Source organism: Lissotriton vulgaris, chromosome 4_1, assembly GCF_964263255.1.
Source record: "Lissotriton vulgaris chromosome 4_1, aLisVul1.2, whole genome shotgun sequence".
In the NCBI taxonomy this organism is placed as follows: Eukaryota; Metazoa; Chordata; class Amphibia; order Caudata; family Salamandridae; genus Lissotriton; species Lissotriton vulgaris.
In genome coordinates this window covers 54,088,461-54,106,252 of record NC_141691.1, presented here as the reverse complement: position 1 = coordinate 54,106,252, position 17,792 = coordinate 54,088,461, and the positions used below count along the sequence as shown (strand labels likewise).

Sequence of the window (17,792 nt, the reverse complement as noted above, 5' to 3'; positions counted from 1 at the left end):
TATTAAACCATTAAAATCATAGACTCAACTGAGGACAATGCATTCAAAAAATATGAATGCAGAAGGGTCAATTTAACTTCTAGAATAAAATCATGAAAGGACTGTTTTTAGGCTAACTGGCTCTTAAACGAGAAAACTAGTTATTTCGAAAAGTAACTAAAAAACTATTCCTACATGAAGACAAACCTGGCCATGCAGAGTCCAAAAAAGGTAACCACAGTCTTACGAGCACGTCCAATAGCTATAAAAATCCACCCTTTTGTTCATCATGATGTGAAGGGCTTACAAAGATGTTATTTAAATATTGCTGGAACCCTACTGATTTGGTGCGAAAACTGACAGTTTGAATGCTACGATGCAAAGACTAGGTGGGCATAATTGCAGCAGTGCGACAGCTGGGGAATACAAAAAAGTGTACAACAGGATTATGTCAATCCGCATTGGCTGCACAGACTGGACCCGGCCAAGCAGGAGCAGTGTCTTAGATGCTGGTCAACCCTTGGGACTTGTATTCATATGTGGTGGACATGCTTGAATGCGGGGGCTTTCAGGAGTGAAGCGATTCAGGTATTTGGGTCTTGACCGAACTACCATTGTTGTCCATGATGCAGGTCTTCCTTTTTGGCCAGGTGAAATGTTCCAAAAATAATAAATATGCGGAGAAGGTGGTAGTCACCCCCTTTTCCTATGATCAACGGAGGGGGATCGGATATTTGGAAGTGAGATTGACCCTGCGCTGGTTGGAGTGCATCAGAGAGAACTTAATTGCCTTATGACAAATCAAAGCAGAAACTAGACTATAGCGTAACTAGTCAATCTCTTGTGAGGACTGCAGCCTGGAAGAGATTAGTTAAGATTCTGCACACATTTGAGGCCGTCCAACTACAATATGGGCTGTGAGGATACAGCTACTTACAAAGTATGACGCTACTGCATGTGGGCTAGTGGGAACCAGATACTTTGATAACACTGGATACCCCAGAGTGGGTGACTGGAGTCCCTCACCTCTGTTCGCCAGCATCACAGCTGAAGTACACGGTGACGCAACTAAAATCACAGACAGTGGTAGGTCAAACTTTACACTTTGGACATTGTAATGCAGTTGGCCAGCTTTGGGAAATGTGTTTATCATACACACATACTATTGAAGGGCAACCCTCCACACGCCGAGTTAAGTGCACCCTTCGGAGTTCTCTAAAAGGGTGGGCCAGTGCCGTGGATGCTTGGCCAATTTAGAATCATTGAACCTTCGATTTGCTTCGCCCACTAAAGTTTTTACAACCATGGTCTTATTTTATAAACAAAAATAAAGGGAGATTTTAACAAATTCTTGAACAAATATTTAATACTTCCAAATGCTGCTCCTTTTACTTTTAAATAAGTAGTTTTTTGTAATGGTTTTGACTAACCGCACAAAATAAATAGATTCAGATTCAGTGGTAGAACTATACCTGGCTAAACAACACTGAGGAATAGATCCTCTGGCTCCTCAAAGAATAGCGAGAAACCGCTTCTATGAATCCCAGATGAGACACTTGACCCCGCATGATTGGGGCCAGCCATCTCACAGCTCGTGTTTGACCCCTCACCACTGCCCCCCGCTCTTTGGTAACAAGGGTTTCTTCCTAGACCGGTCATGCTTCATGCACTGGGAAGACTGGGGATGCCACAGGATAAAGGACTATGTGAGGGATGAGAATACAACATTGACGCTATAAAATGTAATAATGGGCCCGGTAATGGAGCATTTCCCCTACATCGAACATGGATATTGGTAGCTCGCCCAAACGCAGACCTCTGCTCAGCCAGCATCTAAAATGTTCGCCTTCTGAACACGCCCTGCACTCACGACAATCAATGTGAAAAGGAGGTTTATATGTCACATCACCTTTTCCTTGTCCACTACCTTCACTTACTGTTACCTCAAGCCCCCCAACCTTTCCTTTCACAACACTAGAGCACCTTGAAACATTTAAACTGCTGTTATATGTAAATGTAAATGTATTGGCATTTATATAGCGCACTACTTACCCGTAGGGTCCCAAGGCGCTTCGACCGCTGCGAAACCCTTCCTGGCTTCCCTGAGAGATGGTCCCTTAATGGGTATATCCAGGGTGAGACCAGGCATCCCCGGCGGTCTGGTGGGGCCGTTAGTGAAGATGAGGCAAGCTACTGCCCAGAGTTGCCGAGGGTGATAGCTGATCAGAGTGGGCACCGAGGCGAGAGAATTATCGAGTCCGCTGACCCTGGTCCAGAAACCTGCCGCGCCGGGAATCGAACCCTGGTCCCGGCCCGTCCTCTGCTCTCGGGTCTGCCGCCTCTAACCAGTGAGCCACACTACTTCACTTCATATGAAGGACAACTGCGTTGCCGAAACAAAGTGAATATCTGTCTTGAAAAAAATTGCATTCACTGCAGACTAAGCTACATTGGTATTGTGGATGCTTATCCTTCTGTTTTTTGTTTTGAACAAATGTTGCTATTGTGACCAATTTTTCATTATACTGCAAGTTTCATACCAAGCCACAAATGTGTCCCAATAACAGACCTACACAGTATTGGATGAGGGATGCCTGGCTGCAAAGAGATCATCAACTACCACCAGGAGGTCGAAGGAGTTAAGCGGTTGCCTCTCAATCTACCAGCATGAATGTGGTGATTGCGAAGGCCTGGGTGTAGAACCCCGCCCAGCAACAGCAGAGCCTCCAGGAGGGTCAACCCGATTGGAACTCAGGGCAGGAGCAGCATCGGCGGAAAGGCACACATGAATCCAGAGATCCACTTGAGTCCGAACTAGTCTGAGCGAGACTCGTTGGAAACTCCAATGTGGAAAAAATGTTGACATTGCACGTTTAATTTGACAAACAAATCGAACCAAGATTCTTCCCATTTGCAGACGAGACTTTGCTCCAATTTAAGGAGAAACTGCCACTCATGACCTGCGAGGGGCAGACGGCTGAATTCAATGATCCTACCAGATGGTTCACCCCCCAAAAAAAAAAAAAATTACTTGATGATCCAGCCATTTCCAGAGACTCCTCCTAGCACAGGGTCCGTGATCCCACCCTGCCTACTGCAGTACTACATTGCAGTGGTGTGGTCCGTGAGCATCTGTACCAGCCTACCCTAGACAGACTGAAGGAAGGTTTTCAAAGCTAATCTAGTGTCTCTCAGCTCCAAAAGGTTGCAATGAAGTGGAACTCTTTCGAGCCCAAAGGCCTCCGATTGCCACCTATCCCAGATGGCCAACCTAACCCAGAAGTGATGAAGTAGTCACCACTGTCCAGTCTGTATGGGATATGGAGGACTCTGCCGCTGACCCAATCGTGGTCCAGTAACCACCACTGCAGATCTTTTGCAGTCTCCTCCAAAATCTAAACGTGGTCGTAGAGGTTCTCTGGATGTTGGGCCCACTGAAACTTCAGATCCCACTGCAGAGCCTGCATATGCCATCTAGCATGGTCCACCAGCAGGATGCAGGAGGCCACCAACCCAGAATGAGTCGACCTCCCTGAAATCTAGGGTCGAAGCTGAAAGAACAGGATCAGCCTGTATGTCGGGGATCGTTTCCAGAGAAAAAGATACAAAACTGAATTGTGTCCCGAATGGCTCAGATAAACTGAAGCATCTGAGAAGGAGTCGGGTCCAACCGTGGCACATTGACTGTGAACCCCGAAGACAACAGGCGGCGGCCAACTGTTCAGGCCAAGCTCTCCTTCAACAGCTGGTCATCGAGACATGGGAAGACTTCTGAAATTGTACCACCACCGCCATCACTTTCATGGACACCCAAAGGAGGGAACAGAGAACTTAAAATGCTCCTGCCCCACCACAAACAGCAGGTAGTGCTGATGGGCCTGCAGGACGGATATATGAAATAGGCATCCTACAGGTCCAAGCCCCACATCCAGTCTCCAAAGCAGAGGTCAGGCACGGCCTGGGCCAGTGTGAGCACTCTGAACCTCCCTGGAGAGGAAGGTGCTGAGAGAGCAGGTCTAACATAGGACGAAGTCCTCCATCCTTCTTGGGCACTAGAAAGAGCATAACAAATGCATTCTACCTCCGACTCATGCACTCTTGATAACTCCTTTGTCCAAAAGAGCTTGCACTTTCTGCGGCAAAACAGCGAGATTGTTCTCAGTCAGTCAGTCAGTCATTTTAAGGACAATGAAAGACGCTGTGGTGAGATAATTATTTTCAGGGACACTTGGGAGGTCTCCAGCCAATGAATCCAAAGAGTGTGAATAGCACACTGACCAAAGTGGCAAGCAGGTGGACGAGAAGACGTCCCGAATGTCTCCACCCACTTGGACTATTGGGACGGGATTCAGTAGTCTGAAATGTATTTGGGGTAGTTTTCCTGCAGACGCCTGCAACACCAAGCTTTCAGGTGAGGGTACGGAGATAGAAATGCAGGGCAGGGCTGTGGTGTAGATCAATTTGGGCAGAGCAATACTTGGCTCATGGACCCAAAAAGGTATCCGTAAAAACCTTGTTAAAAACTAAGAGGAGCTCAGTAGACATTTGCCCTAGCTGAAGAACGTTCATAAGAACATTGGTCTTGACGTACAATACCGAGCTGTAGGTCAAGGCCTTTGTCTGCTGCCCTGACTCAGGGGAGTAATCAAGGCCACGAGTCTCCTGCAGGTTGTCATATGGTTAGCCAATTTAATCACAGTCATTGTCCGAATCCATGGCAGAGAGAACGCAGGGTGTGCATTCACTGTTGGAATCAGATCAGGTAGAGCCTCTATGAAGGTCGGCCACAACCTTGGTCAAGGTGAAACCAGCACTGGGATTCTACATCATACAGGCCAACTGGGACCTCTCTATCCAGCATCTATGGAGTCAGCATCTTGTCAAGGTACCGGGAACGGCCGTGGATGGTGACGCCGGAGGTGGAGTAAAAACCTGCATCCGGAGGTGGCCAGGTTATGGGCTCGAAGGATCCAGTTGGCGACTAGGGGAACCTTCCAGGGGTAATCCATGGAGAACCTCTCAGCTCTGTGGGGCTCACAAGCGCGCCAGAGGATGTCAGCAAGGGTGCAAAGAGTCGAAGCATGGCCTTACGGAACTGACTGGGAGTGGCAGATGGGCACGGAAACTCTAGTTGAGCCAGAACAAGTTGCAGGATCTGCTTCAAAGTCAGAAAACTTTGGGAACGAGATTGAGACGAGATTGTGAGCAGTGGGAAAAGTCCTAGCCCATCTTACATTTTTTTTTTACTTTACAAGAGGATTTGGATCCGGACCAGTGTTTCATAAACTAAGTCGCCACCCATTGGTGGGTCATAAGCCAATTTTTGGTGGGTCGCAAAAGTCCAAGCAATAAATAAAGATGCCTTTAAATTCCGAATATATCTGGTCACATTTGCTGAGCTTCAAAGACAGAGGTCAAATGTCAGCGATGTCGTCGTGCTTACTTCTGTTTTTTTAACGTGGGGATTAGTGTTTACTTTTCTTTCTCAGACTGCCAAGTCAGTAGTTTGTAAAGTGAATTTTGTGACGATCTTGCTTGGGTGTAAAAGGAAAGGCTGTAGGATATCATTTGTGTAATAAAATTTAAAATTGTAAATGAATTGTACACTTTCAGCAACTAGGAACGCACAAAGGATATATATGAAATTTGTGTTGTAATTCTGAAGACGTGTGAGGTTAACAGATTTAAATTTCAAGACACTTACATGGTGATGCACATATGACAGCTATTCACTAAAACCAGGTTATCACTTGTGTGCAATATAATTCAGTAAAACTAGGTCAGTGCAAATTTAGTTGCCATTTCGAAAAGAAAATGTACGGTCTATAAATGGTGCTGCACTGCCAAACAATGCTTTAGTTACATTATTAAACAATAAACAAAAAAAAACAATGCTAGCCTCAGGTTCATTAGAACTAGATGGGTCACGAAGGTTTGTTTTTTAAAAAAAAAATTGGGCACGATTCTAAGAAGGTTGGGAAGCACTGATCTAGACAGACTACCGCTGGAATGACTACGACTTCTGGATCTCGAATGGGACGAGAACCAAACTCTTGATTTCGACCAGTCTCACTGCAGAGTCTTCCAGTGTTCGGCGATAAGTTTAGTCTTGCGGTCTCGTATGGCCTTCAGGCTCTCGCCACGCAGTCCCTGAAGGCCTTAGTCTCGTGGCTCGTTCCCAGGTACCACAGGCAAATTTGGTGGGTGTCTATCCCAGATATTTGTTTGCGACTGGTTTTAAGCCCTGTAAGGACTTAATATATTTAGTTTTAGGAGGTGAAGTCCCTTGCACACTGAATAAAGGGTTTCTGATTGAGGTACGGGTCTTAAAGAGACAAGAAGTAGCTGCAGATACAGGTCTGGTGGCGTGAAAAGGAACTGGCGTCACTGTTCTGCTTTGGAACAGACACGCAGAGCCTATATAGACCCCACTCCTGCACACGGTCATGCGAAGCCGCACGGAACCACCTACAAGTGCGCAGAAGTACTGCTGAAAAGATTTCAGATCTAGTCTAACACCTACGGAAATTCAAAGGGTGAGGAATCTGCAGTTAGAAGTCTATCGGAACAAGATGCAGATTCATCATCGCGTGAATAGATACCAAAGCAGTCCCTGCTCAGGTGACTGCTCAGACCAGGAAACCCTGCAGGACAGATCGGGCAAAAAGCCCCTCCTGCCATACCAAGTTCTCCAAGCTGTAATACTTCATGAATGTATGAACTGACGCCCCTGAAGCAGCCTAGCAAATGTCCAGGCCAAGCACACCATGTGCCAGCACCATTGCAGCAGCCTTTGCTCTGGTAGCGAGAGCAGGCACACCGTTTGGGTGGTGCTTCTTGGCCAGCCCATGGCGCGTTTAGGCACAAGACGATCCATCTGGAAATTATTCTCTGCCTCTGCTCCAGAAAAGAGGAAAGTTGATCACATGCAAATGATGGTCTGTGGTCTGATTGATATAAAAGCTAAGGGCGGTCTTAGGACTAAAGCAGTGAAGCTGCTCCTCATTAGTAGGATGAGGTAGAGCGTAAAAAGGCCGAAAATTGATGGATTGACCTATGTGGAAGAGCAGGACTACCCTTTGGAGCATTGCAGACATGGTCTAGAGGACCAGTGTGACCAGAAAGAAGGTGGTGTGTGGCTGCTGAACCGACGAGACCTGGAGTTCGCTCACTCGTCAAGCAAAAGGGACTGATAGGGAACACTTTTTTTAATAGTAAACCGGTGTACAAAAGCAGCTGTGCATCACTAAAATGGGGCACATGAGGAATGTGACAAATTAAGATCGCAGAGGCATCACAAACTGTGTTGGTGGGATTGTGTGTCAGCCATTTCAAGAGTGCATCTCATCGGGTGAAGTGAAGAGCGATGGTTGACCAAGCTAACGTAGAAAGGGTGAAAGGTTACCTTTAACTGTTACCACAGTAAGGCCTTACTGGGCCAAAAGACAGAATAATATATCAGCTAACTGTGCCTTTAAAGGCTGAATGACACGGAAGGAACGCCAAGCAGTAAACTGCATAGATTATTTTGGTGTAGGGGCGTGCCTGGCTACCTCGTGAGAAGTGAGAAAGTCAGTCACCGACTGTTGCTATTAAATCTCCACACATTTAACTATAGGTTGAGCAGGCTGGTGTGCCGGACCAAGTCCTGCTGCAGTAACAAGAATCCCCTCCCTTAGGGGCAGCTGGAGCAAAGGACATGTTCATGGCCAAAAGTTCAGAGTACCACACTTTGTTCCCCTGGTCCGGAGCTACTAGGATGACTTTGGCCCAGTCTTTCCTGATCTTCAACACTGGCAGCAGGTGGATGGGAAGAAAGATGTACGAGCCACTGATCCACTTTTTCAGGTAAAAAGTATCTCAGGACTTGGTAACTCAGACGTGCGGAATCTTGGACACTGCGTATTCTCTGCAGTGGTGGTTAGATTCAGGGTGCTTGTTGGAAGATGCCCTGTGCCACATCAGAATGTAGACGCCTTTTGTGATCCACTAGGCAATGTAGACAGTTTTTCAACTCTAGAATTTACTGATCCTGCCAGATGTTGAGCAATTAGTACAATACACAGTTCTGCCACTCGAAAAAAACGTACAATCCATTGGCACAAGATCCACAACCTCACTCCATCCAGTTTGTGCATTATTACCTGGTGCTATGTGAGAACTTGCAACTGTCCAAGTTGATGGGGGGTAGGAACATCTACAATGCCAATGTAGAGGAGAGTCTTCGCCAGAGACCAGAGTCTTCTGATCACCACCTCTCAGAGGACCTCTCCAACCCAGCAATGGAGTATCTGGGATGACTGTTCCGGGTGGGATGGGGAGACTGGTCTGCCGACAGTACAATTACCAATTTCTGCTGCACAGCCACAAATGCAGGTATTTTGCAGTCCCATACAACACCTCGGAGGAATCGAAACATTCCGTTGCTGAAGACGCCATTGAGAAGTTAGGTCCCACTGCAGAGCCTGCATGTGCCACCTGAGCGGTTCAAAAGCCAGATTCAGGAGAACAAGAGCCCTCAGAGCTGCTCTCATCGAGACCCAGGTTGCAGGTTGAAACAACCGGATCATAGCCCGGATGTCCTGGGCTCGTTGAGGGAAGGCTCAGAAGAGCACTGCATCTAGAATAGCTCCAATGACAAGGGGCCATTGTGAAGGAGACTTAAGAACACTGATGGAGAAGCCAAGTAAGGTCAACAAGGCAGCCGCTGTCTGGAAGTGATTCAAGATTGCTTGAATCAAGCCCACCTTCAGCAACCAGTCCTCGAGATATGGGAAGACTGGCATTCCCAATCTCCACAGATGGGCTGCGACCACCACGTTTTACCTTTGTGGGCACCTATTGTGCACTGGGAAGGCTAAAGGGGAGCACCAAGAACTGAAAGCAGTCTTGGCTTGCCTGAAACGGAGTATGCCTGTGTGACAGCAGGAAGGGAATGTGGAGGTAAGAGTTCTGCAAGGCCAACACCATCATCCAGTTCCTAGATCTAAGACAGATGGAACTTGAGCCAGGGTGAGCATACCGAACGGGTCTTTCAAAAGGGAGAAGTTCAGAGGGTGAATAACTAGGACGGGCAAAGACCTCCATCCTTCTTCAGCATCAGAAAGTAGCGGAAGTAACAGCCAGTCCTGATCTCTGATGCAGGTACAGTCCCAATGGCTCCCTTGACCAAGAGAGCATGAACTTCTTTACAGAGTATGGACAAACACTCCTCCAGGAGGTGTTGCTGTGCAGAAGGCATATCCAAGGGTGTGACCAAAATGGGAGGGAGTAACTCTGCTCCACAATCAAGTATTTATTTATTCATTAATGCCATTTGTAGAGCGCGTACAATTACCCTTGGGCGTCTCGGCGCTGAAATTGCATTGAAGTCTCACCCTGATCAAGAAGTGCAGAAATGTGATTTACTGATTAAATAGCCATGTCTTCAGTTTTTTTCTGAACTGAAAGAGTGTGGGGCTAGTTTTTATATGGTTAGGTAGGGTGTTCCAGAGTCTAGGGGCCGCGATTGAGAAGCGGCGATCGCCCCAGGAAGCTGTTCGGCTGCGTTGAACCACTAGTTGGTTAAGAGATGTAGATCTGAGCGTTCTCGGAGGGTTATAAGGAATCAGTTGCTTTTTAAGGAATCGAGGTCCTTGATCCTGTAATGATTTGAAGACTGTGCACAGGGATTTAAATTTGACCCTGTTGTGGATGGACAGCCAATGGTAGTTTTTGAGCGTATCCGAGATGGGTGCAAATCTAGGTTTTTTTGACAGTACGCGGGCGGCAGCATTCTGCACGGTCTGTAATTTTTTGATGACTGTTCTGGGCATTGAGCAGCAGACCGTTGCAGCAGTCTAGTGAAGAAAGCACTAGAGAGGTGACTAATGTTTTTGCTGCTGAGTCAGGTAAGTAATGTGTAATTTTTCTTACCATTCTTAGCTTGAAATGGGCGTTGGCTGCCACCTTGTTCGCATGGGCCATGAAGTTGAGCTGGTCGTCGAAGGTAACACCTAGGTTTCTGACTTTGACCGTGGGGCGGGGAGGAGTGCCCAGGGCTGAAGGCCACCAGGTTGCCGACCAGACTGGGGAGAGATTGCCGAAGATAACCACCTCCGTTTTATCGGAGTTAAGCTTCAGGCAATTCCTTGCCATCCACTCGCCGATAGCAATCATCCCACCTTGGAATCTCTCTGCCATCCTCTGTCCATCACCCTTTATAGCCAGCACCAACTGAGTGTCGTCGGCGTATGAGGTTAGGCTCATCCCGTGGGCTTTGATGACACTAGCGAGGTCCGACACGTATATATTAAATAGTGTCGGACTTGGGGATGAGCATTGGGGTACCCCACACGGTAGCGACAGGTCAGCCGACTGAAAGGGGCCCAGTGTAACCGCCTGGGTTCTGTTGGCCAGGAAGGAGGCAAGTAAATCCCTGGCAGTGAGCTGAATGCCCATCCTCTCGACACGGTCGACCAAGATCTTAAGGTCAACCGTGTCGAAAGCAGCTGACAAGTCTAGGAGAACTAATAAGGCAGTTCCTCCTTGATCACGGATGACTTATGTCATCAGCTGCTTTGATGAGAGCGGTTTCTGTGCCGTGGTGTTTGCGGAAACCGAACTGCGTATCATCCAGCAGATTGTTGTTTTCTATATAAGCTGATAGCTGCTGGTTCATAGCCTTTTCTATAACCTTTGCTAGAAAAGGGAGACTTGCAATAGGACGGTAATTTTTTAGTTCACCTTTATCTAACCCAGGCTTTTTAAGCAGAGGATTGATTAATGTATTTTTCAGTGAATCAGGGTAGGATCCGGATGCCAGAATTGTATTACAGACAGTAGTGATAATGGGTATGAACAGCATCCATTGATCGAATGTGATGCACCACCACCTGGTGCTGCCTTTGTTCTACAACTCAGTTGAGGTGGTTCTCCAACCTCCCCGCCCATGCTCAATTCAAATCTTTGGCTCTTCTTGCCCTTCCTCCTCTGTATGTTCGTGTTCCTCATTGCATATTGTGAGGAAATGGGATGTATTATATGGTGTGGTTATGAGACCTCCCTGTGTAATACACTTGCCAACCCCTTTAGGACCGTAGGTTTCGTTTGGTAAACCCTGTAGGCCAGTCCCGGGTAGCTCTGGCAGCAAGATTTACACAAAGGAAGTGTAAAGCATTCAAAACGGAATCAACGCAATTGAAGATAAGCTTGAGACACTCACGATTCTGATACTAATTACAAAAATTGCCCATTTGGATATATATTTAGACACCACAACAAAAAAGGAGGGTTCCCGAGATATTGAATTTACAAGGAATAGTAAATATGCACGTTTTCACTCACTGCGAACAAACACTGGGAAATTCAACAAATTTGACACGTAGAAACTTTTTCAAGGATAACTTTGGGCAAGTGTCAATGCAGTTAGAGTTACTTTAGGTGACCAATCCAGGCAGGGAGCCAGTCAGTGGGACCAGCATGGTCCACAGAAAAGGTCCCCCCCTTTGCTGTAGGTTTCTATGGAGTGGTTCTGATGCAAGGGATACAGGGTGCCGAAGATACTAGAGGATGCTTTAAATGCGATGAGGTCAAATTAGGTCTTCCAGTGGCTACTCCTCGGTTTACGGGCTAGGTGAGGCAGCCCTGGACACAGGGGAAGACAACCCTTGAACTCCTCAACATCCTGGCAGAAGTCCAATCGCTAATGGGCTACCAGCCACCTGGCATCGCGTTCACATCAGAATCCTTCATTGGTTGTAAAGTCGCCTCCTTGGTGACTAAGCTGCACTCAAACAACTCCTGGGTTCAGAGAGAGAGAGTTCATCTGGTCGAATCCTCATCCCTGGTGCTGCACAGAGACGAGGAGAAGCAGCTTCGAAAGTCGGGCTACCAATTCACTCCAGCAGACTTCAGCTGTTGTGGCCCTGATCTGTGAACAGTAGGTCAGCCACCTGAGCCGTGGAGTGCCAGATTGTCTACCTCAACAATTTTGCAGCCCCTACCCTAAGTGTTACCCCTTTGCTCTTCAAAGGTAGCTTCACCTTCGAAGCTCACGATTTGGGTTAACACCCATGTGGCTTCCTCCCACCACCCCTGTGGCTTCCTCCCAGAGAGGTAACACCTCTCTCCCCCATAGGCTTCTATAGTTTCCCTTCCTGAGAGTAGCTGGCATGTCTACCCGAGAGCAGAAAGCTGTCTAAGCACAGGAGAGTTCAAGGCAACGAAGTGACAACTTTAAAAAGTGGCACAAGGCACAGGTAACATTAGTTTTTACTTCAAATCAAGTTAGGCTTCATGTAACAAGTGGTTTGATATCTTGGAGTATCACAGCTGAGTCGTCAATGTGTACCTTCATACTCCCCAATGGGGTGACCAAGTCTTTCCAAAGTAAAAACAGTTCAGTGTTTTAACTGCCAGAGCATGTAAACTACTTGCTGTGCTCATGAAAAATGCTGAAACCTGCGTAGGGCTCTGTAGGACAGCTCTAGGGGTAAACTGCACACATTGCAGAAGGAGGCTTGACTATGCTATTGCTTTAAAAGGCAAAGTCAGGCTGGCAGTTTAAATCTGCTTTTCCAGTCTACAATGGTAGACTGGGAGATCTGTTTTACTTGGGTCAAGTCCAGGGTGGCACGAGCAGTCCTGCAATCCCTGGAGGGGCTCTCTAGTTTACATGCCCTGGGTACCATATACAAGTAGCCTATGCCAATCTGATAGGAGCCAATTAGACATACACATTTTAGGGTTAGTTCACCGAGGTCTGGTTAGTAGTCAAAAAACATGAGGGAGAACATACAAAAAGAAGTATTTCCTCCCACTTTTTTAGTAACCCAGAAACCTAGTTCACCAGGCTTTCCATGACGGGATTGAAAGCTTTTTCATTTTGGCGTATATGGTTCACCCTCTGGGCATTCTTATGACCCCCAAAGGCCATGGAACTTCTTCACAATGCCTAACATCACCAACCTTACATTGCTTAGTGGCAAGAGCTCTATAAATAAATTAAACAATCGTGATATGATCACAGGTCACAGACCATGAGCCCTGGAGAGCAGAGAATACATGTCACAGCTCCAGGGTGCCAACCACACAGAAAAATACACGTCACAGACACTTGTAGAGCACACAGACCACCACAAGTCACATATCCAGAGCTAAAGAGCACACAGAAGCATACAAGTCAAGGACCTGGAGTTTCCGAGGAACACTAGTCACAGACGTGGAGCCACAGAGCACAGCAATACACATCACACCAGAGCAAGAGGAATACTCATCACAGATTTGTAACTGCAGTACACCATGAAATGCATGTCTCAAACCCAGAGCAACCAAACAGAGGACTACACCGAGCCACAGCCCTCAAACATTTTAGAATTGAAGCAATGAAGGGGTACAAATGTCTGTGCCAGAAAGGAAGCTACACCAATGACTGTTTGTACTTGCGTGAAAGGGGGAATAGTTTTCATATGTTGTCTGAGTGCATACCTCAATGCCTGGGGCTGGTTGCTGGTCATTTCCAGGCTCACTTTGGGTGTTGCATGCTCCACACGTGATCTCGGCTGCAGCTGGAAGAGATGTGTGGTTGGTTAAAAGGGCTAGTAAAGAGAAAATGTAGAACTTTTTCCTTCTCAAAAGCCAGAGTGAAAAATTTCTAGTACAGGGTTTTATACATTAACCCCAGCCCTTACTTACTACTGAAGTCTACACAGCAACAGTTCAATCCCATACCTTAGATTAGTTGAGAAGCATGCCACACAGGTGTGTTTGAGGACTCTGCCCAAACACACATGTGAAAGGCTGGTGCTTCAGACAGTAGGTGTTGCAGACTGAGGTTTGCATTTGGCCAGAACTGTGGATCTTATTTTGCCGAGAATTAGCAACCAGGCTAAGTCCCAGTCTCCTCCTCATCAAAAGTGACATTTTCTGAGGCCTATGAAGAGTTAAAGCTGGAACTGCTGCTTGACCGGTTCAACTAGACTTGCACAAGGTGAAGGACCAAAGTTTGGGAAACGGAAGAAAAGAACAAGTTACTTACCTTCGGTAACGAAGTATCTGGGAGAGACGCATATTAGTTACAGATTCCTTACCTTAGAAATTCACCCAGGCATCAGACTGGATCTGGAGAATTTTTTCATAGCAGTACCCCTGTGCATCGGTAGGTGACAGAGGTCGATTCTGCGTCAGTCGTCGGCGTAGTGTTCGATGTTGCGTGCCTATTTAGACACTGCCCCTGCGTGCTAACATTTCTGATAAGACTTTCGACTCCAGAACCGCAGCGCCATGCAAGACACCGACCACTGGTCCACTAAAACTAGGGTCCAGCAAAGGAGTCCCTGTCCCTAGAAGTCAGTTTGAAGAGTGGGGAGGATGGGTGGGGCGGTAAGGAATCTATAACCAACATATGACTAACAGATACATCGTTACCGAAGGTAAGTAAATTGATCTGAAAGACACCCTTAGCTATAGATTCTTACCTTAGGATAGATGCCCCAGCAATACCAACCCCGGAGGAGGGTCTGCGAACCAAGTCCACACCACAATGTTCTGGAGGACCAAACGGGCAAAATAGCGGTCCCTCCAGACTTGGCTGTCCAGGCAGTAATTTCTGGTGAACGTGTGCAAGGATGCCCACGTGGCTGCTCGACAGATGTCAGGAGTGGAACTCCACATGCAAGAGCAGTAGTGGCAAGCGTAGCTCTGGAGGAATGAGCTCATAGCCCCACTGCAGGGTCCTTTTTCGCCAAAGCGTAACAGATTTTAATATAAAGGTCAACCCATCTAGAGATGGTACACTTTAACACCCCGGCCTTTCTTGGCACCCAGGTAGCCAACAAAGAGTTGGTCATCCACCCGGAAATATTTCATGTGGTCAAGGCAGAAGGACAGCACACATTTAGGGCCCAGACGGTGGAGCCTCTCCTCCTTGGAAGGGTGCAGAGGCAGGAAAAATCAAGGGCAAAGTAATTGTTTGTCCAATGTGAAAAGGTGTAACCACTTTTGGAAGGAACAAGGGTCTCCTAAGCACCACTTTGTCCAGATGCACAGAGAAGAAAGGGGGCAGAGAAGGTTCTTGAAGCTCAATCACTCTGCGGGCAGAGGTAATGGCGACAAGGAAAGTGGTCTTCAGAGTGAGTAGCCTTAGAGGATAGTTGTGAAGAAGCACGAAGGGAGCGCACCTAAGTTAAGACAAGGTTCAAGTCCCACTGGGCATTAAGAAGAGCGATGGAGGAAAGAGCTGAGTAGTGCCCTTAAATAACACATTTACAATAGGGGCTTTGTACAAAGATGGCTGATTAGTTAGCTGAAGGAAAGCAGATCTGGCCGAAAGATAGCCCTTAAGACTGCTCAGGGCAGAACCCTGCTGGGCCAAATAAAGTATATACAAAGGACCTCTGAAAGTAGGACAGAAAGGGGATCCACAGCCTTTGACGTGCACCATGCAACAAACGTTTTCCATCGACATGCGTACACCGTTTTAGTGGAGCGACGCCTGGATACCAAGATGACCTTTCAGACTACGGATGGAAGGTCAAAAGCGGTCAACTGTCGCTGTTCAATCTCCAGGCAAGAAGGTGGAGGAGGGACAGGTTCGGGTGAAGAACCTTACCCCTGCTCCTACGACAGAAGATCTTCCCGAAGTGGGAGTCTGAGTGTAGGATCGATAGCCATGCTCAGGAGCTCTAGACTCTTCGTGCCCAGTCTGGAGCCACAAGAAAAACTTGGTCTCGGTTGCGCTTGATCTACAGCACTCAGGGCAGAAGTGGTACTGTATAGTGATGATGGATTGTTTCATCTCATTTGCAGTTAAAGTGGACATTTATTGTAAAAGGACACGTTACATACATGGAGAATTTTTGAAGATGCGGTGAACAGCTAAATGTACGCCTTACAAGGTATCTGTTATACGGTAGCTTCCCTGGCATATTATAAATGTAAAGGAGAGGGTCAATCTATCAATTATACTTATTGCACATCGTCAAATACTTTTTTGTGACTTCGCTCTGCGAATGCTTGAGTTGGTACCCTGCGCTTTGGAATCTGAGAAGTGAATCCCCCGTGCGATTTCGCCTCCAGAAAGGTATCTTTGCTGCATTGTTCTTTCACCCAAACCACCATATTGTGTGGATGCTTCCATTGGTGTATGAAGAGGTTTGGGTTTGAGATATGCTCTTATGTACTCTGTCCTCACAGTAGAGGAGTTCTGGGTACTGTGACTATTTTTGTGAGAAGCAACAACACACAATCTTTAGTCGTTTCAGGTAAGAGAACACAGATATTTGGTGGGCCACCGTATGTGGGTATGGGGAGCCTTACAGAGGAGTGCATTTAAGATAGGTGACACTCCCAGACCTCCGGTTGGTCTTAAATCTCTGGACTTCTTTGATATATGCTGCAGTTTATTTCAGCTACCTCATGTTGGTTGGCTTGTTCCATTTGGAGTGTGGATCGGCGTCCTTATGAGCATATATTTTTTATGTGCACTCTGCCATTACAGGAGTTTATAGCTGTATTTTGTGACAATCTGTTTAAGAAGTGGCAGATTCTCAGTCGGTGTAGGATTAATGAAACAACAGAGTGTATTCTAATAGAGGACAGTGGAATTATATTTCCAGTAAGTATCTCTAGTGGAATGGATCTGGGGTGTATTGGACTGCTGAATATTGGTCAATCTGTTATTTGTAATATATCGGATATTGTTGCATGTTTATTCACGAATTTTTGGTGGTGGTGAACGTACACACTGGGTGTGCATGCATAACTCATCATTAGCCCCGAGTAGGTAGGGGTTTGATGGGTTTCTCTATGGGGTTTTCTATGTCATTTCCCTTAGGGATTAACGAAGCACAACTGAGCAAATAAGTCCTCTATGTTTAACGTCAAAGCAATAGTAATCATGAGTATCTCCGATTGTTGAGGAATTGGTCCAATCTATGTTAAAATTACTGATACTTTTGATGTGGGCCAGATTTTCTTATTGTTACTATACCTTTTCAGGTGGTATCTCTTTTCCCGGGGTGGAGCGTCTCTTTTTAGAGCTCTATATCTGGCAGGTCCTAAGGAAGGTGGCATTCCATTGCTTTGCTGCCACCGAAACGCGTCGACCATTGCCTTGTTAGATCCTGCTATATGCAGTTGTTGTATTTGGTCACTTAAACTAAAATGTCACTCTGTAGTTAAGCTCCCCAGATATATGTTATGAGTGTGAAGGTCGGTCTGGGTTTGTGAGAGTATGGTTTGAAAGGTGGTGTGTGAATTTGGTTTGTGTTTCTCTACTGGGGGTTATTCTGTATCTATTGCTCTAATGTTCTTTTATTGAGACATGATTAGTGATGAATTTTTGTAATAATGTATGTGGAGTTAATAAAATGTATAACAAGAGTATTATCATGAAAACATTTTTGTTAAAAGAAATAAAATATATTTGTTGTTTGAGCATTTGTTTATTGATAAAATACATTTTTTGGCTGCTCACGTTATGTATTTGGATTAATTAAAGTGTAAAATGATTTGAGGTTGAGAGGGAGACTTCTTTCTTGTTGTATTATTCCCCCTCTTCTCCCTGACCTTGATTGTTCTTTCAGAGGGGGTCCCCTACATATTGCACAGGTGGAAAGGCGTACAGGAGGCCGCAGTTTCACTTGCAACAAAAAGTCGCTGAGCGCTGCCTTGGAAAATCCAACGAGCAGAATTGCTGACATTGCACGCTCTTCGGTGGTGAACAGATCTAATCAAGGCTCTCACCACAGCTTAAAGAGACCTTTTACCACTTCTGAATGAAGACGCCATTCGTTATCTACCAGGCACTAACGGCTGAGTTTGTCTGCCCTGGC

The 17,792-nt window shown here is 46.4% G+C and overlaps 1 protein-coding gene across 1 annotated transcript in view; it reads right to left on the bottom strand.

Annotated features, from left to right (window-relative positions):
- Nucleotides 1-17,792, bottom strand: part of LOC147718350 (uncharacterized) — a 395,588-nt gene that overhangs the window by 130,873 nt on the left and 246,923 nt on the right. The window contains exon 7 of the mRNA XM_086918293.1: nt 13,447-13,526. Coding sequence (XP_086774419.1) covers nt 13,447-13,526 — 80 coding nt within the window. The remainder of the gene's footprint in view (nt 1-13,446; nt 13,527-17,792) is intronic.